This window comes from Nycticebus coucang, chromosome 10 (genome assembly GCF_027406575.1).
Source record: "Nycticebus coucang isolate mNycCou1 chromosome 10, mNycCou1.pri, whole genome shotgun sequence".
In the NCBI taxonomy this organism is placed as follows: Eukaryota; Metazoa; Chordata; class Mammalia; order Primates; family Lorisidae; genus Nycticebus; species Nycticebus coucang.
The window spans coordinates 118389228-118414261 of record NC_069789.1 but is presented as its reverse complement, the minus strand read 5'-3'; the positions used below and the strand labels follow the sequence as shown (position 1 = coordinate 118414261).

Here is a 25034-nt window from a genome sequence, read left to right as displayed (position 1 = left end):
CTCTGATTGGTGACCCTGGAGCGATCACTGATGTCTGAGTCTCTGCTCTTACAGGGCTTGGGTGCAGGGTATCCACCTCGTTCCGAGTGGCTGCTGGGCTCCCTTGGGGGAACTTGGGGGCCAGATTCCCCCTGAAAGATGTAGGATAGGGCCCAGACTCCGGGGCTCCCTCTTGGGGTGGGGAAACTTGGACTCTTAGATTCTCGTTCTGATTTTCGATGTTGCTGTGGGGTGTGAGGACTAGGTCACCAGAGTAGCTACGCCCCTAAGCAGGGAAAGGAGCGAGAGATTGGGGCGGGGCGGGGCCGAGGGGGCAGAGCTCCTAACAAATCCCGCCCCCGGAGCTGCCTGCGCGTCTCCAAGTCTGCGAGGCCGCGGCGGGCAGAGAGCCGGGCGCCACAGACCGCGCGTCCTGCTGTACCTCGCATGCCAGGGGTCTATGGAGCTGCCCCTCAGCGCCTCCCGGCCGGCCCCAAGCCGCGCCCGGAGCCTGCCCTGCGGCCAGGTAACTGGACTGATTGTCCTGAGGGCAAGGGACGCTTGGAGGCTGGCATGAGGGAAAGGGTGACTTCTGAGTCCTGGAGGAATGGGGGACTGGAACTCCAATATCCTGGGCATAGGATGTCGGGACGTCTGTATCCCTAGGCTGGGAAAAAGGATACACGGATGCTGGAGTCCTGGGGAAAAAGGGGACCGGGAGATCTGGACGCCAAGGTCTGGGGCATCTGGACACCTGGTTGGGGAGGGTTAGTGGCGATCTGGACCTCCCTCTGGAAAAGGGGTCTCCTGAACCCCTAGTCCTGGGGGAATGAGGACTAATTGAATACTGAGCTGGTTCCAGGGGATCTAGATGCCAGGACACCTGGGCCCCGACTATAGGGTCCATCCTGAGGACGTCTTCGGGCTGAAGCTCTGGCTGCAGCGTTGGGGCCTGGGGTTCGCATGCCTGGGTCTTCAGGAAGTTGTGGCTGTAGAGATTTGGCGGTCCAGACATGTAGCGCCATCCCGAGGGTTTGGGGGGATCCCTAGGCAAGATATAGGGCGGGGTCCCTGCCCTCTGCACCCCCTACCTCCTTAGCCCAGCCGGGGAAGTTGACTCTGCAGAACCAGGGGGTCTCACGCCTGGGATGAGCTTAGGGGGCGGATACCAGGGCAGAGGGTTCCGGGGGCTGGAGCCAGGCGTGCCTGGCCCCAGCGAGACGCCCGCCCCCCAATTGGCTTGGGCATGCTTGGCACGCAGCGCGCGGGCCGGTCCGATCCGTATGCGCGCCGCGTGCGCCCATTGGTATGCGGGAGCCGGCCCGGCGCGGGCGTGAGGCAGGCGCGCTGGCGGGCGGCGCGGGGGAGGTGGCGGCGGGGCACGTCCTCACTCAGAGAGCCAGTCCCGAGCCAGGGTAGGTTGGAAGCTGTGGCCTCTTACCAGAGCCTCCAAAAATGGGGAACTGAGGCACCATCCAGTCCCAGGTTCTTGCTGGGACCCCGAGCACCGCACAGACCTCAGTTTCCCCAGAAGGTCTCCCGAGGGCACTAAGCGCTGCTTTTGGCTCCTTCCCGCTGCAGGAGACGCGGGGCTCAGAGCCCGCCTGAGCGAACCCTCCGGGAGATGGCGGCCCCCTATCCTAGCAGTGGCGGCGGAAGCGAGGTCAAATGCGGGGGAAGCCGTGGCACCAGCGTCCCGTGGGACTTTCTGCCAGGGCTGATGGTCAAGTCCCCGCCCGGACCCTGGTGAGCAAAACCCCGCCCCTCTAGCAGTGGTCCCGCCCCCAGGGAGGTGTCCCTGGAGACAACTCACACCCGATTTTCCGTCCTCCTCCCTAGGGAGATCGCACACCCAGCTTTTTGCCCCGCCCCTTGTGGCTAGAATTTCTTACCCTAAGTAGCTCAGCCTTCGCTCTGTACCCCATGCCCTGCGTTCCGTTTCTAGACCCTTCCTCAGGATTCATGCCCAACATTCTTTTCCGCTCTAATTTCGTCCTTCTCCCGTCAGAATTTACACCCAAGGTTCTGTCCCCAGGACCAGTGTCTAGAAGTCACATTCAGGTCTGCTCCCACCTCCAGAGTGTCGAATTCACTCCCAACGTCCTGTAAGGTACCCAGCGCCTTAGGAGGCAGGGCTCGCCTCCAGACCCCCAGGCCCCGCGCCGCTGGGCTCCCCGGCCCTGCTGACGCCTCCTCCGCGCTGCCCGCCCAGCCTGCAGGCTCAGCGCAAGGAGAAGTCCCGCAACGCGGCGCGCTCGCGGCGCGGGAAGGAGAACCTGGAGTTCTTCGAGCTGGCCAAGCTACTCCCGCTGCCTGGCGCCATCTCCAGCCAGCTGGACAAAGCGTCCATAGTGCGCCTCAGCGTCACCTACCTCCGCCTGCGTCGCTTCGCCGCGCTGGGGGCGCCGCCCTGGGGCCTAAGGGCCACCGCGCCGCCGGCCGGCCTCGGTGAGTGCGCATGCCTGGGGGCCAGGGTCCCTCCGCCCGTGAGAGCGAGTCGGTGTCGCCAGTGTTGACTTTTCCCAGCTCCTTGGCCAGGAGGGGTTTGGAGTTAGCCAGAAACTTTGTGTGTCCCTACCAGGTGGCTTCTGCTCTCCGGGCCTCACTGTATTATAATCTGTAAGATGGGCGCAAGAGGGTGGGACGTTTTCGTGAATTCTGGCCTAAGCAAGGCCTGGCAACACTAGGGATCAGGCCAGTAGTAAACGTTATTACTGTGTTTTGATTAGGGAAGACGAAGCATAACTATAATAGAAGAAACTCCTAGCTGCATGAGCGGGAAATGGGGGACCCACTCTGGGTCTCCCATTCACTAATAAATGGGAAACCCCGCACCCAGACCTGAGGGATCCCCTCTCCAGACCTGAGGGACCCCCAGAGGGGACACAAGGACTTGGAGTCTGAGTCCTTGTTAGGGGGAGCAAGAGGCAGACAGTATAATGCAGCGGGTAAGATGAGGGACTGCAGGAGACCCTCCTGAGTCCCCCCGTCCCTGCCAGCCACTCCCCAGCTTTGTAACCCCGGGCAGTCACCTCACTTCCCTGAGCCTTATTTGTGAAGTGGAATAAGGATCAAACCTCCCCCAGGGGGCTGAGGAAGGGATGGACGAGGTAGTATTTGTAAAGCCTCCGGACAAGCCCAGCTGGGAGCAAGTAGTCAATATGGGGCATCAGAGGTGCCTTGCAGGGCTGTCGGGGCCTGAGAACCTAAGGCGGGTCTGGCATCTTAGGAGCGCTGGGACCCAGTAGGAAACAAGAGTTCCTGTCTTGGAGCAGCTGGCATCCTAGTGGCCAAGATACCTACAATAAAGAAATAAACAAAAGAATATAACCTATAATATGGTAAAATAGAGTATGTGTAATACAGATACATATGTATAGATTTCTAATTTTATTATTACTCAGACTTTATTGCTGAGACTTAGGATTGTTATGTTATTAATACTTCTATTTTATGTATAAGTGTTCTGCTGTTATTAGGAGAAGGCAGTGAATGGTGTCAATCTGAGGTGCTAGGCAAAAAGGACAAGGGCACCCCAGGCTACCCCTGTCCCCTCCTCCAGGAGAAGGGGGTGTCCTTAGGGTGGGGCTGGAGGAGCTCCAATTCCCCTCCTGCCCCGTCCCCGGGGAAGAGGGGGGAGAGAAAATAGCATTGATTAAGCTCGCAATAAATCACCATTTAAATTTAAATAATCCGGCTTCCCAGGCGGTAATTAGGCGAATTGACTGGCGCGGAGAGAATGCGGCATTAGCGCCGCTGATTACTGTCATTACCGCGAACAACATGTGCGCCGGCGGGGGATAAACATCTTGTCTATTGTCCCTGAGCTGGAGGGACAGAAAGGGGGGGCTAAGAGAACCCCACGTTGTCCAGCCTCCCCATTACCCAGATGGACATTCCAAGGCTCAGAGGAGGCCGGAGGCTTGCTGAGGTCACAGCTCAGAGGTGGCAGACCACGACTTAATTGACCCCCCTCCGGTACCAAGGCAGCACAGTGTGTGAATGCCCAGATGGGAAATCAGGGGACAGGAGTGTTTCTAGGTCTCCAGGGTCCCTAACAAGAGGCCAAGCACCTGCTTCCATAGTTCAGATGGTGAAATTGAGGACAGCCTAAGGACAGTCATTTTAGCTCAAGCCAGAAAGCAAAACATCGTGCCTCACACCCTCTGAAGGGAGGGGATCCCGTGACCTCCTCAGAAATAATAGTAATAATACACAATGCATGTGTCAGCCGGTGTGGTAAGCACTGTGTACAAAGTAACTTGCTTTATCAGAGGAATTCCCATTTTATATAAGAGGAAAGCTGAGGCCCAGAAAGGTGAAGCTGTTTGCCCAAGGTGGGATTCCAATGCAAATGGCCTGGCTCCAGAATCTACCTTCTGAACCACCATACTTGGCTTATGTGTAGGTCCACAGGGATGGGTCCTACCTACCTTGTATGTCTCTGCCTCTCTGGGCCTCGGTCTACTATCTTTGGATGGGACAACAGATGTTAAAGTGTAGCCCTGGGCCTCTGAGTTTGGAGACTGCTTGGCTCTCATGTCAACATTCCCTAATCTTTCAACAAACACTCATTGAATATCTTCCCTGTGCCAGGTACTGGTCTAGGTGCTGATGACACTGCAGGGAACAAAATAAAGTCCTTGTCCTCAAGGGTGGACCCTTCAAAATCTACCTTCAGGCTTGGCGCCTGTAGCTCAAGCAGCTAAGGCGCCAGCCACATACACCAGAGCTGGCGGGTTCGAATCCAGCCCTGGCCCGCCAAACAACAATGACAACTACAACCAAAAAATAGCCAGGCGTTGGGGCAGGTGCCTATAGTCCCAGCTACCTGGGAGGCTGAGGCAAGAGAATCGCTTAAGCCCAGGAGTTGGAGGTTGCTGTGAGCTGTGATGCCACAGCACTCTACCCAGGGTGACAGCTTGAGGCTCTGTCTCAAAAAAAAAAAAATCTACCTCCAAAGCCCCTTGTTCCCTCCCTTCCTGATGTCCTGCCTCTCTTCACTCTTCCTGCAACACTAACCCCCCTTGCTGTTCTTTAGAGAAGCATGTTCCTACCTCAGGGCCTTTGCACATGCTGTGACATCCAGCAGGAACTCCCTTCTCTCAAAATGTCAGCTCTTCAGTAAGGACTTCCCTGACTACTCATCAAACATGGCGACACCACCTCTACTCTGCAGCACTCCCTGTCTTCCTTTCTTACCATATTCCTTTCCATACCACTTTTTTTTTCTTTTTTGAGACAGTCTCACTTTGTTGCCCTCGGTAGAATGCCATGGCATGATAGCTTACAGCAATATCAAACTCTTGAGCTCAAGAGATTCTCTTGTCTCAGCCGCCCAAATAGCTGGGACTATAGGCTCCAGTCACAATGCCCAGTTATTCTTAGAGACAGGATCTTGCTCTCTAGTTCAGGCTGGTCTCAAACTCCTAAATTCAGGTGATCCACTCACCTTGGCCTCCCAGAGTGCTGGGATTACAGGCGTGAGCCACCGCACTCAGCCTCCATACCACTTATTGTCATCAATAAGATTCTCTGTACTGGGCAGCTCCTGTGGCTCAAGGAGGAGGGTGCTGGCCCCATATGCCGGAGGTGGTGGGTTCAAACCCAGTCCTGGCCAAAAAAAAAAAAAAAAAAAAAGATTCTCTGTACTTATGTCTCTGGTTTATTGTGTTATTGTGTGTCTCTTCCCCACAGCACCTTGGTCGTTGAGCCTAGAATGGTGTCTGGCACCCAGGAAGGGCTCAGTAATTAGTTGTTGAGTGACTATGGCTGTTAAGTGATCTATAACATCTTTGAGCTGAGACTCCCAGGAAGTATGGAGCAGGCTAGGAGGAAAGCTTCAGAGGGTGTTCCAGGCAGAGGGAACAGCAAGTGCAAAGGCCTTGAGGCAGTCAGGAATCAGCTATCTGGGTGCAGGCTGCGGTCATGAGACCGGGAGTCGGTCTGGAGAGGAGTAAGTAAGGTGTGGGATGAACACAAAGTGGTTCATGAACCACAAAGTGGCTCATCCCACTGTGGCTGTTACCCAGGAAGCCAGAGCTGGGGAGGTGGTGAGGGCAGAAGTAGAGAGCCCTGGGCCAGGTGCAGTGGCTCACAGCTGTAATCCTAGCACTTGGGAGGTCGAGGCAGGTGGATTGCCTGAGCTCACGGATATGAGAGCAGCCTGAGCTAGAGCAAAACCTCATTTCTAAAAATAGCCAGGCATTGTGGCGGGCGCCTGTAGTCCCAGCTACTTGGGAGGCTGAGGCAAGAGAATCACTTGAGCTGTGATGCCACAGCAGTCTACCCAGGACAACAGCTTGAGGCTCTGTCTCAAGATTAAAAAAAGAAAAGAGCGGCGTCTGTGACTCAGTGAGTAGGGCGCCAGCCCCATATACCGAGGGTGGCGGGTTCAAACCCTGCCCCGGCCCAATTGCAACAACAAAAAAAATAGCTGGGCATTGTGGCAGGTACCTGTAGTCCTAGCTACTCAGGAGACTGAGGCAAGAGAATTGCCTAAGCCCAAGAGCTGGAGGTTGCTGTGAGCTGTGATGCCACAGCACTCTACCGAGGCCAACAAGGTGAGACTCTGTCTCTTAAAAAAAAGAGAGACATGGGCGGCGCCTGTGGCTCAAGGAGTAGGGCACCGGTCCCATATGACAGAGGTGGCGGGTTCAAACCCAGCCCTGGCCAAAAACCAAAAAAAAAAAAAAAAAAAAAAAAAAGAGAGAGACAATCACTTGAGCACAAGAGTTTGAGGTTGCTGTGAGCTACAACGCCATAGCACTCTACCAAGGGCAACAAAGTGAGACTCTGTCTCAAAAAAATGTAGAGAGCCCTGGGGGGAGTCAAGTCCTGGGGTCTCGGCAGGGTGAGTGAGAGGTGGTCAGGTGTAGGGGACAGGCCTAGCTGGGGACTTGCTGAAGATACATGCAGGTGTGACAGAGAGCCAGCAGATCCCAGGAAAACACCTGGGAGAGGATAGGTGGATAGAGGATATTATTTGTAGTAATACTGGTAAGAACAGTGATAGGACTCAGATATTAGGCAGCCACTGTATACCCAGCCATATTCTCTGGAAGTGCTCTACATGTACTAGACCCATTTTATAGATGAGGCTGAAAAAAGTAGAGGCAGAAGTGCTGTGAGTATGGCCACTCCCCAGGGCTTCCAAGGAGCCAGGCACTGGACATCAGATCCCTCTTCCAGGCTTCCCAGGGGGATGATGTCCCTGCCCTCCTCTCTAACACCTGTCAGAAAATCTCCCCAAGCAGCTGAGACTTGGAGAATGGGAGGCGGAAGATAAGCACTTGGAACTTGGAAGAGGCTTTGGCTTGCCCCTGCCCCTCAGTGCCCCCTCCGTGTGTAGATGATGACTGTTTGGGGTTTGGACATGAGGAGGGGACAGATCTGGAAGTGAGAAAAGTCTCCTGCTGAATTTGGGGGATTACAGTGGAGTGGGGGTGCATTCTGAGGGGAGGGGAGGAATCTAGGGGGGAGGCATTGGGGAGTTGGGGAGGTGGAGTCAGGGGCACTAAGACAGTGCTTGAGACAGACTCTGGGGGTCCCTGTCACAGGAGATTGGACTGTGTATGGGTTCCTGCAACACCCCCTCCATCCCGACGCTCCCATTAACGCTGTTAATTGCAGCAGCTCAGTCTGACCCAGGCTGATCCTAGGAGAGGGAAAATGAAGGAATTAGCAAAAATGACAGGGGAAAATTGCGACAATTAGCAAGCAGCATTGTTCCTGCCTGTCACCCGGCTGGTTCTGAGCTTCATCTCAGGGGAGGGTCCCCATTACCCCCCCACCCCCCAATTATTGTTCCTGGAGCTCCAGGCGGAGGTGGAGGGAGGAGCAGCCTGGAGGCTATGGGGGGCTCCTGGGAGGAGGTGGCTCAGCCTAGACACGGGGAGGGGGAGTGTGGGGAAGGGGCCTCATTGCTCGTGTTTTGATGGTCTGGTAATAACAATAGTAATCACACTATTAATACTAATCCCGGCTCTGTGTTCCATGGCACCTGCTGTGTGCCAGGCCCCACTAGGCCCTTTCCAAGCTGGTGAGCTGACTGAATGCTTAACCAGCCTGGGAGGCCAGAGCTGCTAGCAAACCCCCTTGACAGAAGAGGAAACTGAGGCACAGAGAAGCAAAGAGGCTGGTCTCAGGGCATGCAGCCAGGAACAGCCCTGGGGCTTAATACCAGACTTGGGGACTTAGCCCCACAGGAAGCGGACACTTGGGGACCCTAAAGGTCACTGAGTTCTTCTCCTAGCTCTCTGGTCACCACACCAGGCCTGCATGTCCCTTGTGGGGAGGGGGGTCATCCTCTGCAAGATCAGGGTCAGCTGGGGTTCTGATGGGGATGGCCTCTGAGATCTCTGCCCACTCCTAGTACAAGGCCCAGGGTTGGCTCCCAACTGTAGAGGACTGGGGCAGGGGCCTGTGTCCCATTTGCCACCTATGTCTCTCCATCCCTATCTCTCTCTGTCTCTCTGTGTCTCTTTTCCTTTGTCCATCTCTTTTTTTTGGTAGAGACAGAGTCTCACTGTACCGCCCTTGGGTAGAGTGCCGTGGCATCACACGGCTCACAGCAACCTCCAGCTCTTGGGCTTACGCGATTCTCTTGCCTCAGCCTCCCGAGTAGCTGGGACTACAGGCGCCCGCCACAACGCCCGGCTATTTTTCTGTTGCAGTTTGGCCGGGGCTGGGTCTGAACCCACCACCCTCGGTATATGGGGCCCGCGCCCTACTCACTAAGCCACAGGCGCCGCCCAGTCCATCTCTTTAATCTCTTCATTTCCCTCTATCTCTGTCTCAATTTCTTTATGTCTATGTCTATATATGTCTCTGTCCCTATGTCTTTTTGTAAATTTTTTTTTTGAGACAGTGTTTCACTCTGTCGCAGAGTGCTACGGCATCATAACTCACAGCAATCTCAAACTCTTGGGCTCAAGCAATCCTCTTAACTCAGCTTCCCAAGTAGCTGGGACTACCAGGGCCTGCCACAACACCCAGCTAGTTTTTTCTATTTTTAGTAGAGACAGGGTCTCGCTCTTGGTCAGCCTGGGCTCAAACTCCTGAGCTCAATCAATTCTCCTGCCTCACCCTCCCAAAGTGCTAGGATTATAGGCATGAGCCACTGCGCCCAGCCAGTTCTTCATTCTTTTCTATGGCTGCATAATATTCCTGATCTCCTGGTCTTAAACCCCTGGGCTCAAGTGCTCCTCCTCCTTTGATCTCCCCAGTAGCTGGGACTACAGGTGTGTATCACCACATCTGGTTACCACATTTATTTATTTATTCATTGGTCAATGGACATTTGGGGTATTATGACTCATGCTGCTATGAATACGCATGTAGAAGTATTTGTGAGGACACCTCTTTTCAATCTCTGATTATGAAAGTAGGCTGGAAGGTGCTGGCTCATATGATAATTGTAGGTTAACATTTTGAGGAACCAGTAAACTGTTTTCCACAGAGGCTGCACCATGTTACATTCCCAGCAGCAACGTGAGAGGGTTCCAATTTCTTCACATCCTTGCCAACACGTATTTTCTGGGTTTGTGATGCTAGCCCTCCTAGCGGGCGTGGAGCGGGATTTAGTCATGGCTTTGATTTGCATTTCCCTAATGACTAATGATGCTGAGCATCTTTTCATGTGCTGTTGGACATTTGTAATATCTTTTTCGGAGAAATATCTATTCAAGTTCTTTGCCCATTTTAAGGTGTCTTTTTGTTGTTGAGCTGTAATATCCCTGTCTCTGTCTCTGCCTATTGCTCTCCAGAATGCTTCCTCCCTGGGCTACAAGACTGAGCTCAGCACCTGCCCCCAGCAGTCCTTGCCCGCCTGTTCCTCATTTCACATCATCGGTTTGATTCTTCATACACTGGTCACAAATAATAATTCTGTATTTGTTGGTTTTTTGCTTGTCCATCTGCCCTTGGCCCCCAGTGAGAGCAGGCTGGGCTGTCCTGGTCACCACTCTGTCCACAGCAACCCAAGACAGGATCTGCGGCAGTTAGGTATTGAGGAGCTTTTGCTGAGTGAATAAATGCATGCATGAATCCTTCTATGCAGTCCCTGGTCTGTCTGTCTGTCTCTGTGTGTCTTAGTCACTCTATCTTACTCTCCTGCCCACCTCTACCCTTCCCCACACCCCAAGTCTCTCCTATACAGGGCCCCCAATACCCCAAGGCCTGGGAGAAAGAGAGGGAGATTTGTAGACTGACTTCAGAGGGCCTGTCCCCGCTAGGGTCAACCAGACCAACAGACCCTGGCCTCATCCTTCTCTCTGCCCCCAGCCCCCGGCCGCAGGGGCCCCACAGCGATGGTGTCAGAAGTCTTCGAGCAGCACCTGGGAGGACACATCCTGCAGGTGAGGACTTTCCCTGCCTTCTGCTCCTTGCTGCCCTCTGGTGGCCTCCACTAGAAAACAGCAGCCTCTTCAGCATCCCTTAAGCATCCCTCCAGCATCCATCCCAAAGGGAGCATAAGAACTGGGAGGCGGAGTGTTGGGGCTTCCTCTCCTGCTTGACCTTTCCTAGGGCCACTGAAGCCCTCCACACATCAGGCAGATACCCAGATTTCAGAACTTTTTATGCCATTTGGGTCTGGACACATAGACACCAGTTTCTCCCTTTCCCCCTCCCTGTTCCTCCCAACTCTAGTCTCTGGATGGCTTCGTGTTCGCTTTGAACCAGGAAGGAAAATTCCTCTACATCTCAGAGACGGTCTCCATTTATCTGGGTCTCTCACAGGTAAGGGGCCTCCAGTGGGCTGCCTGGATTGGCTCAGCCACCAACTCCCTTGCTAGGCCCACGCATACCCTTTCTCTCCCCTGGCCTCACCATCCCAGCAAGAAAAATGAACTCAATATATGGTTCCCAAAGTATGTTCCTTAGAATCTTACAGGGCACCCACCATGGTCATCCTCACAGATGGGGGAAGGTCATTCATGTAACAGGTCAATTTGAGCAAAGCAAGTTAGTGGAAAGATCGGTTTGCCAATGACCAGTTGGCCAGATGATTTGTATTTGTCAACACTTATTTCTTCCTGGCAATTTTAAAGGTTTACAGGAGTTCGTATTGGAAAGTTGTGGAAGTTTCCAACTTTGGAAAGCTTTCTACGGCAGTTTGGTTGGCCAGCAAGCATTTCTGTCTTTACTTCAGCTATTGTTTCTGCCCCAGCTCCTGCAGCCAGAGGCTGACAGGTCAGAGGAAGGCAGAAGCCCATCCTTAGGGCTCCTACTTATCACAGCACCTTCGGCCAATCCACCCAATAGAGATTGCTGTCAACTGTTGTCATCTTAACGAACATTGTTGGCAAATGGGAAATTTGGAAAATTCAGCATGTTGGCAATTTACTGTTTGGTGGGCAACTTTTCAGTGAGTTGTTAGAGATTCCTGGAGGAAGAAGACCCCAAAAGAAGGGGAATTTGGACATGAGGAAGAGAGAGAGGAAGAGTGGAGGACAGGCTTGAAGCTGGTGTGGGGGAGAAGCCCAGAGGGATGAGGGCTGGAAGGAAGGAAGCTCTTGGCCCCAAGCCCAGAGGAGTGGGAGCTGTGGTCTCTGAGTGGGGAGCTGAAGTCCAGAAGACCAGTGAGGACGCTGGGGCAGGAACATGGTAAGAAGGCAGGGGGCTGGGCTGGGAAAGGAGGTTAAGAAAGGGACTGCTATGACAGAGCTCTGGGAGGCAGCTCTGAATGAAAAAGTGTGTGATTAAAAAGTTTAAACTCTTTGGGCGGCGCCTGTGGCTCAGTCGGTAAGGCGCCGGCCCCATATACCGAGGGTGGCGGGTTCAAACCCGGCCCCGGCCAAACTGCAACCAAAAGATAGCCGGGCGTTATGGCGGGCGCCTGTAGTCCCAGCTACTTGGGAGGCTGAGGCAAGAGAATCGCTTAAGCCCAGGAGTTGGAGGTTGCTGTGAGCTGTGTGAGGCCACGGCACTCTACCGAGGGCCATAAAGTGAGACTCTGTCTCTACAAAAAAAAAAATAATAATAAAAAATAAAAAGTTTAAACTCTTGGGCGGCGCCTGTGGCTCAGTCAGTAAGGCGCCGGCCCCATATACCGAGGGTGGCGGGTTCAAACCCAGCCCCGGCTGAACTGCAACCAAAAAATAGCTGGGTGTTGTGGCGGGTGCCTGTAGTCCCAGCTACTTGGGAGGCTGAGGCAAGAGAATCGCTTAAGCCCAGGAGTTGGAGGTTGCTGTGAGCTGTGTGATGCCATGGCACTCTACCGAGGGCCATAAAAGTGAGACTCTGTCTCTACAAAAAAAAAAGTTTAAACTCTTTAAAAAGTTCGAAAGCCAGTGCTCTGCTTGAATTCTGAATCCCATTCCCGCTGGGATATCCTGGAATGTTTGGTAGTGCACGGTAGTTCACTGTTTGGGGGTGGGAGCCAGCAAGCAGGAGTTGGGTAGGTGGGGGCTCTAATACTGGCTCCCCTCTACATGCCATCCTTAATACTGTAGAATAGGTGAGTGCAGAAAATCCTTACTAATCTCTGTATATGAAGGAAGAAGGGCCTAACTTTGTATCCACTTTTTTATTTTTAGAGATGAAGTCTCACTTTGTTACCCATGGTAGAGGGCTGTAGCGTCACAGCTCACAGCAACCTCTCAGCTCTTGGGCTTAGGCAATTCTCTTGCCTCATCCTACCGAGTAGCTGGGACTACAGGTGCCCGGCTATTTTTTGTTGCAGTTTGCCAGGGCTGGGTTCAAACCTGTCACCCTCGGTATATGGGGCCGGCGCCCTACTCCCTGAGCCACAGGCACCGCCCTGTATCCAATTTTTAAATGGTTAAAAAAAATTCGAATAAAAATACTAGAGTGGGGCGGTGCCTGTGGCTCAGTGAGTAGGGCACAGGCCCCATATACCGAGGGTGGCGGGTTCAAACCCAGCCCCGGCCAAACTGCAATAAAAAAATAGCCGGGCGTTGTGGCGGGCGCCTGTAGTCCCAGCTGCTCTGGAGGTTGTGGCAAGTGAATCGCGTAATCCCAAGACCTGGAGGTTGCTGTGAGTCCTGTGACATCATGGCACTCTACCGAGGGCGGTAAAGTGAAACTCTGTCTCTACAAAAAAAAAAAATACTGGAGTGGTATGAAGTGCACCTACCGGCAGGCGAGTGGACAGAGCCTGCACCTGGCGGGCGGGAGAGTGACGGAGCAAGCGCCTCACCGTCCTCGTATTCCCCTCCGTCGCCGGCAGGTGGAGCTGACGGGCAGCAGCGTCTTCGACTACATCCACCCCGGGGACCACTCCGAGGTGCTGGAGCAACTGGGGCTGCGGGCCCCCGCCCCTGGCCCCCCCACCCCGCCCTCCATCTCCTCCTCTTCATCTTCCTCCTCCTCGCTTGCGGATACGCCCGAGATCGGTAATTCTAAGGGCTCCCAAAGGATGAAGCCTGAGGGTAGATCAGGGGACGCCTGTCCACTGTATCCAGCTAAGCCTGGTTTACACGGAAAGCACTCCAGCTCAAGCTGCGCAGCGTCTTTACAGAGCGCGTGAAAGTCTAAATCGAGGCAGTGGGACTTGGCTCACCGAGATGTGAGTTTTATAAAGGCCACTGCCTTTGACTGCGAATGGAGGTGGCAGTGGCTTCTGAACTGATAAATATTAAAAGGGAGGGCTTATCGGGCATCTACACTGGGCTATGCCTTGAAGTACATAACTGCAGGCCTGGCTCAGTGGCACACACCTCAGCTCCCGGGGAGGCTGAGGCAGGAAGATCACTTGAGGTCAGGAGCTGGAGGTTACAGTGAGCTATGATGACACCACTGCACTCTAGTGAAGGGACAGAACAATTAAAAATAAAGTTAAAAAGTACATAACTGGGGGGCGGCGCCTGTGGCTCAGTGAGTAGGGCGCTGGCCCCGTATGCCGAGGGTGGCGGGTTCAAACCCAGCCCCGGCCAAACTGCAACAAAAAAATAGCCGGGCGTTGTGGCGGACGCCTTTAGTCCCAGCTACTCGGGAGGCTGAGGCAGGAGAATCGCGAAAGCCCAAGAGTTAGAGGTTGCTGTGAGCTGTGTGACGCCACGGCACTCTACCTGAGGGTGGTACAGTGAGACTCTGTCTCTACAAAAAAAAATAAATAAATAAAAAGTACATAACTGTATTGGAACCTAACCACAACCCACAAAGCAGGAACTATTATCTCCATTTCACACAACAGGAAACTGAGGCACAGCACAGAGAGGTCAAGTTACTTGCTCCAGGTCACACAGCTATAAGTGATTGAGTTGGACTCTGCTCCAGGGTCAGTGCTCTTAGCCCTTCGCTCCAGTGGAAATTTCCACTCCCATGTTGGGAAGGGAGGGCTTTGCTACTGTGGCAGCTCCTTTTAGCTCTGAGAAGTAGGGGGCCTGTGAGGCTAACTGTCCTGTAAATAGGATTTTCCTATCTTGGGTTTGCTTAACAGCAAAAACATCTGAGACATCAGCTGTGCTTGCAAGCGCTGGGAGATGTCTGCAACGTGTGCGGGCAGGCAGGGCGTATAGCTGTGCTGGTACTTGGATGTGAGGCACAGGGTCATCTGTGCAAGCCTATTTATAAGACTGTATTGTGGGGTTCATAAAATAATCTGGACTAGTGAGTCTTATTTGTTGCTATTCCCAGAGCCACCCCTGCTCTGTACCAGGTCCTGTCCTGGGGACACAGTAGTGATCATGACAGCTCCAGCCCCGCCCACCTGGGACATACAGTCCAGTGGGGGAGACTGACCTGTTCTCAGACAATGGCAACCCAGAAGGTGAAGCTGACCCAGCCCAGGGGGAAGGAAGGGCTTCCTGGAGGAGGAGAAATCTGTACTGAGACTCAGAGGAGGTAGTCGGACAGGTGGGCTTTTTTTTTTTTTTTGCAGTTTTTGGCCAGGGTCAGGTTTGAACCCACCACCTCTGGTATATGGGGCTGGCACCCTACTCCTCTGAGCCACAGGCGCCACCCCGGCTTTTCTTTCCTTTTTTTTTTTTTTTTTTTTTTGAGACAGAGTCTCACTTTGTCAGTCACTCTTGTTAGAGTGCTGTGCCATCATAGCTCATAGCAACCTCAAACTTCTGGGTTTAAGAGATTCTCTTGCCTCAGCCTCCCAAGTATGTGGGAGTATAGGTGCCTACCACAACACCCGGCTATTTTTTTTTTTTTTTTTTGTAGAGACAGAGTCTCACTTTATGGCCCTCAGTAGAGTGCTGTGGCGTCACACAGCTCACAGCAACCTCCAACTCCTGGGCTTAAGCGATTGTCTTGCCTCAGCCTCCCAAGTAGCTGGGACTACAGGCGCCTGCCAGAACGCCCGGCTATTTTTTGGTTGCAGTTCAGCCGGGGCTGGGGCTGGGGCCGGGCCTGAACCCGCCACCCTCGGTATATGGGGCCAGCACCTTACCAACTGAGCCACAGGCACCGCCCAACACCCGGCTATTTTTAGAGATGAGGTCTTGCTCTGGCTCAGGCTGGTTTTGAACCTATGAGCCCAGGCAATCCCCCTGCCTCAGCCTCCAAAGTGCTGGGATTACAGGCGTGAGCCATTGCGCTCAGCTAGGTGGGCTTTCTTCTGAAGGCCCTAGGGAGCTATGGTAGGTTCAGAGCAGGGGAGGGGCAGGGTCAGATATGAGCTTTAGAAAGACTCAGCTAGCAGCCACATATGGGAATCTTATGAGCTCATCATCATGAGTTGACACAACCCTTAGGCATGTCTGAGAGTCAGTGTGGCCATGACCCTGTGAGTATCCTGTTTCTGGTTGGCTCTGCAGGGGTGGGGGTGCCCTGTGTTTCCTCTTCAGGCTGCCATAACCTTCCTTCACTGTCTACCCCAGAGGCTAGCCCCACCAAGGTGCCCCCCTCCTCCCTGGTCCAGGAGCGCTCCTTCTTCATCCGCATGAAATCCACCCTCACCAAGCGGGGGCTGCACGTCAAAGCCTCAGGGTACAAGGTGGGTTTGAGGGGCCTGGCCCCAGCCTGACCCAACCTTCCTTCCCCTGGGCAGGGGTGCTCTTGCTTTCCCACCAGCTATGTCCCGGGAGACTCAGGGGACTAGGCTAGTAGCTTCATTGGCTGCACATAGTTTAGGAAACCAGGTCTAGGAACTCAGGGGTCACACGCACACCCTTTGTGTCCCAGTGCATGTGGGTGACAGATGTAACCTTCCCTGGTGATTATGGTTCTTCTGCCTCACTGGCACTGCCTTGCCCCTCCTCCAACCATGCCCATGGTCAGCAGGTCATCCATGTGACTGGGCGCCTGCGGGCCCACGCACTGGGCCTTGTGGCCCTTGGCCACACGTTACCCCCAGCCCCACTGGCTGAGCTGCCACTACACGGCCACATGATCGTCTTCCGTCTCAGCCTAGGTCTCACCATCCTTGCTTGTGAGAGCAGGTACCGGGGTTGGGGGCTGAGGTGGGAGGATGGGGGTGCACAGGATATGGGGGTCTGTGGGCTGAGACATGGGGAGCCCCAGGAGGTGAAAGAGCAGTGGAGAAGTCGGGCAATGGGAAGAAGGTTGGGAAGGCGAGATGGGGGAAGGCTTGGGGCCATTAGAGATGGAGTGGGGAAGGAGGAGTATGCCTGGTGGGGACTCAGGCTCAGGACCTTCCTCCAGGGCTGATTCTGCAGAGTTCCTTCTGTGTCAGCCTGTTCCTCTCTGATCTCTCATCCATCCCCTCTCCTGCACTACACAGTAAGGACAAATAAAAATAATGAAATGGGGATCCTCATGCTCTGAGTACCTGGGCGCATTCACACTATCTGTTTGACTGCTCGCAGCCACCCTAGGAGGGATGCACTATTATGTCCATTTTACAGAGAGGAAAACAGAGGTCCAAGGCCAGGGTTGGAACCCCAGTGACTCTGGAGCCAACACTGCCTCTCCTCCCACCCATGGTCTCAGAATCCTCCTGCCCTCCTCTCTCTGTTGCCCCCAGAGTCAGCGACCATATGGACCTGGGGCCCTCAGAGCTGGTGGGCCGCAGCTGCTATCAGTTTGTCCATGGACAGGACGCGACCAGGATCCGCCAAAGCCACCTGGACTGTGAGATACGCCTCCACCAACTGCCCCACCTACCACCCCCCTGACCTGACCATCCCAGTGCCCACCTCCCTGGAAGTTCTCCATAGGGCTGGCCACAGTCCCTTCTGCTGCACCTACAGCTCCAGGGGCTGAATTCAGCACAGAAGAGCAGCAAGGAGACTCTGAGCAGCGACTCAGCGTGGGAGCGGGAGTAAGGGGGACTTCAGGGTCTCTGACCCACCCTTAAGAACCTAGGTGGCCTCGATGCTGAGCTGCGTCCTGGTCTCTCTGACACTGGCTCTCTCTGTCTCCCTCTCTTTGCATTTGCCTTTTTCTCTTCTCCCCACTGTCTTTCCCTTCTTGTCTCCCTGCCCACCCCCCTCTGTTGGTCTTTCTCTTTCTCTCACCTGTGTCCTCCTGTCCACCTGTCTCTCTCTCTCTGGCCGTCTTGCCCCCTATTCCCACCCTGTCCTTTCTCATCTCTCCCTGCCCTGGGCTGGGCCCAGTGCTGGACAAGGGTCAGGTGATGACTGGTTACTACCGCTGGCTGCAGCGCGCCGGGGGCTTTGTGTGGCTGCAGTCCGTGGCCACGGTGGCTGGGAGCGGGAAGAGCCCCGGGGAGCACCATGTGCTCTGGGTCAGCCACGTGCTCAGGTGAGGCCCGTGCCCCACCCCTCCCATGATGGGCTCAGCCACTCGGACCCCCTCCTGAAGATTCTGTTGTGTTTCCCTTCCTTGGGTGGGGGCTCTTCTGGGAAGGCTTCTAGAACAGGACAAGCCCAGAGGAGTCTGCAAACATGAAAGGGATAGGGGAAGGGAAGGGCCAAGGCCTAGTAGCAGAACAGTCTCCTTCAGGAGACAAGAGTTGCTGGTGGAAGGGGGACAATACCTTTGAGAGAGGCAGGAGCAGGTTTACAGTGGCCACAGGCCCAGGCCCAGGCCCAGGATCTGGACTTGGCTCTGGAGCACTGGGAAATCATGGCAGACTCTTACTAGAGTAAGAGCCACAGAACAGAGCAATTAATTGGAAAACCAAAATTGGGGAAGGGCATTCCTGGCACAGGGCACAGCAGAGGCAAAAGGTCAAAGCAACAGCCTGACCTGTCCCAGGAACTGAAGGTCATGCTTGGGGATAGAGCATAAGGTCATCAGAAATAAAGCTAAAGGGGCGGCGCCTGTGGCTCAGCGGGTAGGGCGCCGGTCCCATATGCCGGAGGTGGCGGGTTCAAACCCAGCCCTGGCCAAATTAAAAAAAAAAAAAAAAAAAGAAATAAAGCTAAAGGCTCAGTGCCTGTGGCTCAAGCAGCTAAGGCGCCAGCCACATACACCAGAGCTGGTGGGTTCGAATCCAGCCCAGGCCCACCAAACAACGACAGCTGCAACCAAAAACCAGCCGGGTGTTGTGGTGGGCACCTGTAGTCCCAGTTACTTGGGAGGCAGAGGCAGGAGAATCACTTGAGCCCAGGAGTTGGAGGTTGCTGTGAGCTGTGATACCATGACACTCTACCCAGGTTGACGGCTTGAGGCTCTGTCTCAAAAAAAAAAAAAAAGAAAGAAAAGAAATAAGGCTAAAGATGACTGAAGGGCCTTTTCTCTCAAGGGCATTAGGGTGCCATAGAAGGCCATGGAGCTGGAGAGTGTCACAATCAAATCTAGGTTTTTGTTTAGTTTTTGAGATGAGGTTTTGCTGTTGCTCAGGTTAGATTTGAACTCCTGGGCTCAAGCAATCCTCTCAAGTAGCTGGGACTACAAGTAAACACCACCACTCCTGGCTCAAGTCTAGTTTTTAGAAAGATCCCCCTGGGTACAATGGAGAGGAGGAACTGGGAGACAAGGCAGGCACTGGGGGACCAACGAGGAGGCTGGGGCAGGTCCTGGGACATGCCAGACTCTAAGTGTGGAGGAAGGCAGCCATCTTTTGCCCACCTCTTTGGCTTTGTTGGGCCTGAATTTGGGTTCCTGAGAGGAGCAGCTAGTTTGGAAGGAAGGTGCAGAAGTCAGAGGAACATGATGTGCCAGGGGATATCAGGCAGTAACATCTATGTGGCCACAAGCCATACAGGTCTAGCCTCAGAGACAGTCAGCCTGGGCTAGAAATCACCTTGCAGTTTGAGGGTCTGGGGATGGCCCTTTAAGGGCCTCAGGGTGGGAGTTCCACATTCATTGGTTGGGGTGGAATGGGGTGTCTTACATTTGCAATGGGGGAGAGGAAGTCCATACTTAACAGAGACTGGGCAGCTTGAGAGGACCCCTGGCCCCCAACCCATCTGTCTTGTCCCCAGTCAAGCCGAGGGTGGCCAAACACCTCTGGATGCCTTCCAGCTTCCAGCCAGCATGGCCCGTGAGGACGTGTCCAGCCCAGTGCCAGAGCCCACAAGTAAGCCTCATCTCAGCCGCCCGGGAAACTCCCAGGAACCTGTGGGACCTGAACTGTCCAGTCCAGAAACCACTAGCCACACCTGGCCATTTACATTAACATTAAAATTTAAAATCCAGGGCGGTGCCTGTGGCTCAAAGGAGTAGGGCACTGGCCCCATATATGGGAAGTGGCGGGTTCAAACCCAGCCCCAGCCAAAAACTGCAAAAAAAAATTTTTTTTAATTCACATTCTCAGTCATACTTACCACATTTCAAGGGCTCAGTGGCTACATGTGGCCAGTGGCTGCCTGGCCATAGAACATTTCTCAATCCCAGTCCTGCTGACATTTGAAGCCAGATGATTATTGTAAGGGCTGCCCTGTGCACTGTAGGATGTTTAGCTCTGAGATGCCAGTGGCACCCTCCTCCCAGCTGTGACAATCACAAATGTCCCCTGAGGTACAAAACTGCTCCTAGCTGAGAACTACAGTCTAGCCAGTGGAGCGTGTTCCACTCCCACAGATGGGAGGGCCAAGGACACGGTGCCCTCAGACTCTTCCTCTTGCAGAGCCAGAGCCTCCAGCAGAAGGGAAGCAGGCTGCTCCTCCAGCCAAGAACGAAGCCCCGCATACCCGGAGCAAACGCACCAAAGTGGAGCCCAACCCAAGGGAAACTAAAGGCTCAGAGGACAGTGGTGATGATGAGGAGCCTTCCAGCCACGCGGCCACCCTGAGGCCCGAGTTCACTTCTGTCATCAGGGCAGGGTCCCTGAAGCAGGACCCGGTGCGGCCATGGGGTCTGGTGCCTTCCGGGGACGCCCCTCCGACCCTACTCCACGCGGGCTTCCTGCCGCCTGTAGTGCGGGGCCTGTGCACACCTGGCACCATCCGCTATGGCCCTGCCGAGTTGGGCCTCGTGTACCCGCACCTGCCGCGGCTGGGCCCAGGCACTGCCCTGACCGAGGCCTTGTACCCCACCCTGGGCCTGCCCTACCCTGGGCCTGGGGGCACCAGGGCACAGCGCAAAGGGGACTGAGGACTGGGAAAGTCTGGCCCTGAAGGACGGCAGGGGCCGGCAGGGACCCCCGCAGCCCTCCCTGACAATTAAACATCTGCTCCCCTCTGCTGCGTGGGCTTGGGCAGCACCGCTCCTCGCTCCGTTTCTGTCTCCTTCTTGCGTCTCCCCCCTCCTCCCCCCTCAGCTCTATCCCCTCCAGGCCAGCCTTCCCCAAGTAACAGCACCACCACATTTGGCATCTGGAGTGAGCGAAGGGTCAGGTTTTAATGTCCCAGTCCTCAGGGCCGTGGCCCTGCTGCTCACTGGGGTGGCGGCCGGCCCGATTCATCCGGGCCTTCTGCGGTGGCCGTCCCGTCGTCTTCCGGCACCAGCTCCACATCCAGCTCGAGTTGACCCATGTAGAGGCCGACCGCACAGGCCCAGAGCAGGCTGGCAGCCAGCACGGCGCCCACGCCCGCGGCCGCGCCCCCCAGCGTTAGCTGCATGGGTCCCCGCAGTGCCGCCAGGCTGACGGCGTATGACGCGCCGCCCCACACCACGCACAGGCCGCCCAGCAGGAAGAAGCCTGCGGAAGAGGCGGAACAGTCAGTGCCAGGGCTGGGCAACCTCAAGGGGTCAGGGTGGCACAGGGCCAAGGTCCAGGCATGCAGGGTGGGTTAAAGTTGGAGGGGCAGGGGCCAAGCCATGCAGGGCAGAACCAGCAGGCGCTGCCCAAGTAGGACCTTCATCTTTGTTGAGAAGTCAGATTGGGTGGGCACAGGCATGCCCTGGGCCACCCACTCCCATGTTGTGGGAATGCTCAGCAGTGAGGGGGGCGTCTTCCAGTGGGGGAAGAATGGGGACAGGTTAAACTTACTATTGGGGGTGGGATAGGACAGGAGGAAGTCTATCCTCAACAGGACTGGTGGTGGGTGCTCTCCATGCCCTGGTGAGGGTGAAAGTGGGGTTCTGCACTCACCGTAGGCAGCTTCCCGACCCATGTCACTCTGCATGAAGGAGATGACCCCGATGCCCGATGCCAGAAGGCCATTTCGGAACCAAGAGAGGAAGGCTAAAGGGAGGGGGAGATGGGAGGGTCAATGACACCCCAAAACCTACCTCCTAGACCCCTCAGTCCAAACTAAGGGCGTCTCTTTTCCTCTACTCCACCCAGCCACAATGCAAACCCACCCCAAATCCTCACTTCTTTTAGAAAGCCCCTGACTTAGCCCCAAGCCCATATGTCCTCTTCCCCAAACTCTGCAACATCAGAGATCCAAGACAGTCTCTGTAGAATCTGGAGGACAGCCTAGAACCGAAATCGCAGAACCTCAATCTGAGGACAGAAGATACCAAGAGATAATCTTGGTCAAACCCCTCCCCAGTGTACATCCCTACAGCCTGCCCTCTGGCTACTTTTTCCGAACTCTGGGACCCTCGCTTCTCTCCAGACTCCTCCTTCACGTCCCCTCAAATGCCACCATCTCCTACCGGGTATAGCCTGTGTCGAACCCATCCACGTCTCCCCGCATTCAATCCAAAGGACTGGCATCCTTACAAACTCCCCATTCTACCTAGGCGACCCCATTCTACCTAGGCGCCTTGTGGGTTCTGATCTGGACCTTCCCCCTCCCATCGGAGCTCCTCCCCCCTGCAGCCTAGATCACCTCCCCTCCAATCAGTCAAGAGCAGTCTTTATGTTGGATGTCCCCTCCTCCAATCCGGAACGTCCCCTCTGCTGCGGGGATCCACACTCAGGCTCTATGCAGAGTGGTCGCCTCTGCAATCTGAACTGACCCTTTTTGTAAACTACTCTCCCACCCTTAACTCTCATTAAGTATCTCTCATCCAGGCGGCCGCGATTCTACAAGGCTGCCTCTCCTAACCCTCCCATTTACCTGGACCCACCGTCCTATCTGCAAGCACTTCCCCTAAGCGGACTGCAAGAGTCTGCAAGCCCTTCCCCTATGCGAGCAGCCAGCGCTCTTGCAGCCAACGGTTCCCTGCGCTCATACCAGAGCCCGTCTCCCAGCAGCTGGGCCCTTCATCCAACAGAAGGCCTAGCCACATCGTCCACTCACACGTGCCGGCTGCTTTGGTATCCGGAACCCCTTCTCCCATGTGGACAGACCCCAGCCCCTGACACAAACCCGTCTCATGCGCCTTCCGGAGGAGCCAAGCGTCGGCGCGATCTAGCTCGGATACGGGGGGCGGTGAAGCACCGGCGCGGGGACCGTGGCCGGGGGCGAAGGACCCCCGGGTGCCCCCGCTCCGAGGCCGCTGAAGCGGCAGCAGCGCCCTCCGGAAGCGGAGACGGGCCAGGCGGGCGGCCCGAGCCCACCACCAGCCGCCTCCCATGGTTCGCACTAGGGCCGCCGCGCGCCGTACCGCCCTACGGGCCGCCCGTAGGCTGCTGCTCACGTCACTCAGCATCATGGCACTGGCCATTGGTCTTATGCCCGCCTCTCAGAGCCGGTGTGCACTGTCCATTGGTCGCAATGACAGTGTTTCCCTCCTCTGTCATCTATGCCGGTAGTGCGCGTAGCTCTTTGATTTTGCCACTGGACTACGAATCCCATAGTCCATTGAGCCCAGGGAAGGCCGGTCCTCTGAAGCAGGCCTCGAGATGTCTATAGGGACTTGTAGTTTTTATTAATAACTTTGATTCCAATGGTCAGAAAAAAACAAAACTTGAGGTGCTTAGTGTAGAATCTTTGCAAAACCATGTATAGCCCAAAGAGGAGAGTAAAAAACGTCAGAAATCCCCCTGAGTGATTACTACTAATATTTTGTTATTTCCTGTTTTTTTCTATGTAGATGTGAAATAAGATGCCATTAAACAATGCCATGAATGCCATTTTATTCATATACGATATACTGTGAACACTGGTCGGTAGCATAAGAATATTTTTCCATAGCTTTTTTTTTTTTGAGACGAAGTCTCCCTTTGCTGCCCTTGGTAGAGTGCCACGGCGTAAGAGCTCACAGCACCTCAAACTCTTGGGCTCAAGCGATCCTCTTGTCTCAGCCTCCCAAGTAGCTGTGACTACAGGCGTCCTGGAACACCCAGCTATTTTTAGAGAGGGAATCTTGCTCTTTCTCAGGCTGGTCTTCCTGAGCTCAGGGAATCCACCTGCCTAGGCCTTCCAGAGTGCTAGGGTTACAGGCACCAGCCACCACACCCAGCTTCCATGGCGTTTTAAAAATTTTAATAATATTATTTATTTTTGAACATGGTCCTGAATGCAGGTTTTAATAGTGAAAATTAATTAATTCCTGGGTGGCTCACGCCTGTAATTCCCGCACTGTGGGAGGCTGGTGGATTGCTTGAGCTCAGGAATTGGAGCCGGCCTGAACAAGAGTGAGACTCTGTGTCTCAAAATAACAGGGCGTTGTGGCTCATACGTAGCCCTAGATACTTGGGAGGCTGAGACAAGAGGATCACTTGAGCCCAAGACTTTGAGGTGGCTGTGAGACTCTGTCTTAAAAAAAGAAAAAAGAAAAAAAAAAGGAATTCATGGTAGGGCGGTGCCTTCTACCAGTAATCCTTGCTCTCTAGGAAGAGGCAGGAGGATGCTTGAGGTCTGGAGTGGACACCATCCTAACCAACAGCCAGAGCCCCTCTCTACTGAAAATAGAAAACTTGAGCGGTGGCTCCCGCCTGTAATCCTAGCACTCTTGCTGAGGTGAGTGGATTCTTGAGCTCAGAAGTTCAAGACCAGCCTGAACAAAAAAAATCAAGACCCCCATCTCTATTAAAAATACAAAAACTGGCTTGGCGCCTGTGGCTCAAGCAGCTAAGGCACCAGCCACATACACCTGAGCTGGCAGGTTCAAATCCAGCCCGAGCCCGCCAAACAACAATGAAGGCTGCAACCAAAAACTAGCCGGGCATTGTGGTGGACGCCTGTAGTCCCAGCTGCTTGGGAGTTGGAGGCAGGAGAACCGCTTGAGCCCAGGAACTGGAGGTTGCTATGAGCTGTGATGCCACAGCACTCTACCAGGGTGACAGCTTGAGGCTCTGTCTCAAAAAAAAAAAAAAATACAAAAACTGAGGCAAGAGGATCGCTTGAGCCCAAGTTGGTGGTTGCTGTGAGCTATAATGCCACAGCACTCTACCCAGGGTGACAGCTTGAGACTCTGTCTCAAAAAATGAAATGACAGGAAATGAATTGGGCTCGGTGCCGATAGTACTGTGGTTATGGTGCCAGCCACATACACCAAGGCTGGCAAGTTCAAGCCCAGCCCAGGCCAGCTAAACAACAATGACAACTATAACAAAAATAATAGCCGAGCATTGTGGTGGGTGCCTGTAGTCCCAGCTACTTGGGAGGCTGAGGCAAGAGAATTGCTTAAGCCCAAGAGTTGGAGGTTGCTGTGAGCTGGGACACTATAGTACTACACTGAGGGCAACAAAGTAAGACTCTGTCTCAAAAAAAAAAAGAAATGAAATGAAAACTTAAACAGTTGTGGTAGTGCGCTCCTGTAGTCCCAGCTACTCCAGAGGCTTAGTCAGGAGAATTACTTGAGCCCAGGAGTTTGCAGTTCCAGTGAGCTATGTTGCCACTGAACTTTATCCTGGGTGTCAGAGGGGGACTCTATTTAAAAAAAAAAAGAAAAGAAAAATGGCCTGGGCGCCTGTAGTACAGTGGTTACAGTGCCAGCCACATACACTGAGGGTGGTGGGTTTGAACCCGGCCGGGCCTGCTAAAACA

General features: G+C 54.4%; 2 protein-coding genes across 2 annotated transcripts; one reads left to right on the top strand and one right to left on the bottom strand.

Annotated features, from left to right (window-relative positions):
* The first annotated feature begins 380 nt into the window (after positions 1-380).
* Positions 381-20580, top strand: NPAS1 (neuronal PAS domain protein 1). The gene is made up of 12 exons (XM_053607775.1): positions 381-505; positions 1561-1725; positions 2192-2427; positions 10264-10337; positions 10630-10719; positions 13172-13337; positions 15774-15889; positions 16177-16334; positions 16880-16986; positions 17472-17619; positions 19248-19342; positions 19892-20580. The coding sequence occupies exons 2-12, from the start codon at positions 1604-1606 to the stop codon at positions 20356-20358; spliced, it is 1779 nt and encodes a 592-aa protein (XP_053463750.1). The 5' UTR covers positions 381-505; positions 1561-1603; the 3' UTR covers positions 20359-20580.
* Positions 20581-22716, bottom strand: TMEM160 (transmembrane protein 160). Its single transcript, XM_053607774.1, has 3 exons — positions 22470-22716; positions 21299-21391; positions 20581-20905 (listed from the first exon to the last, which is right to left on the bottom strand). Exons 1-3 carry the CDS (start codon positions 22675-22677, stop codon positions 20640-20642), a joined length of 567 nt encoding a protein of 188 aa, XP_053463749.1. The 5' UTR covers positions 22678-22716; the 3' UTR covers positions 20581-20639.
* Positions 22717-25034: the final 2318 nt, after the last annotated feature.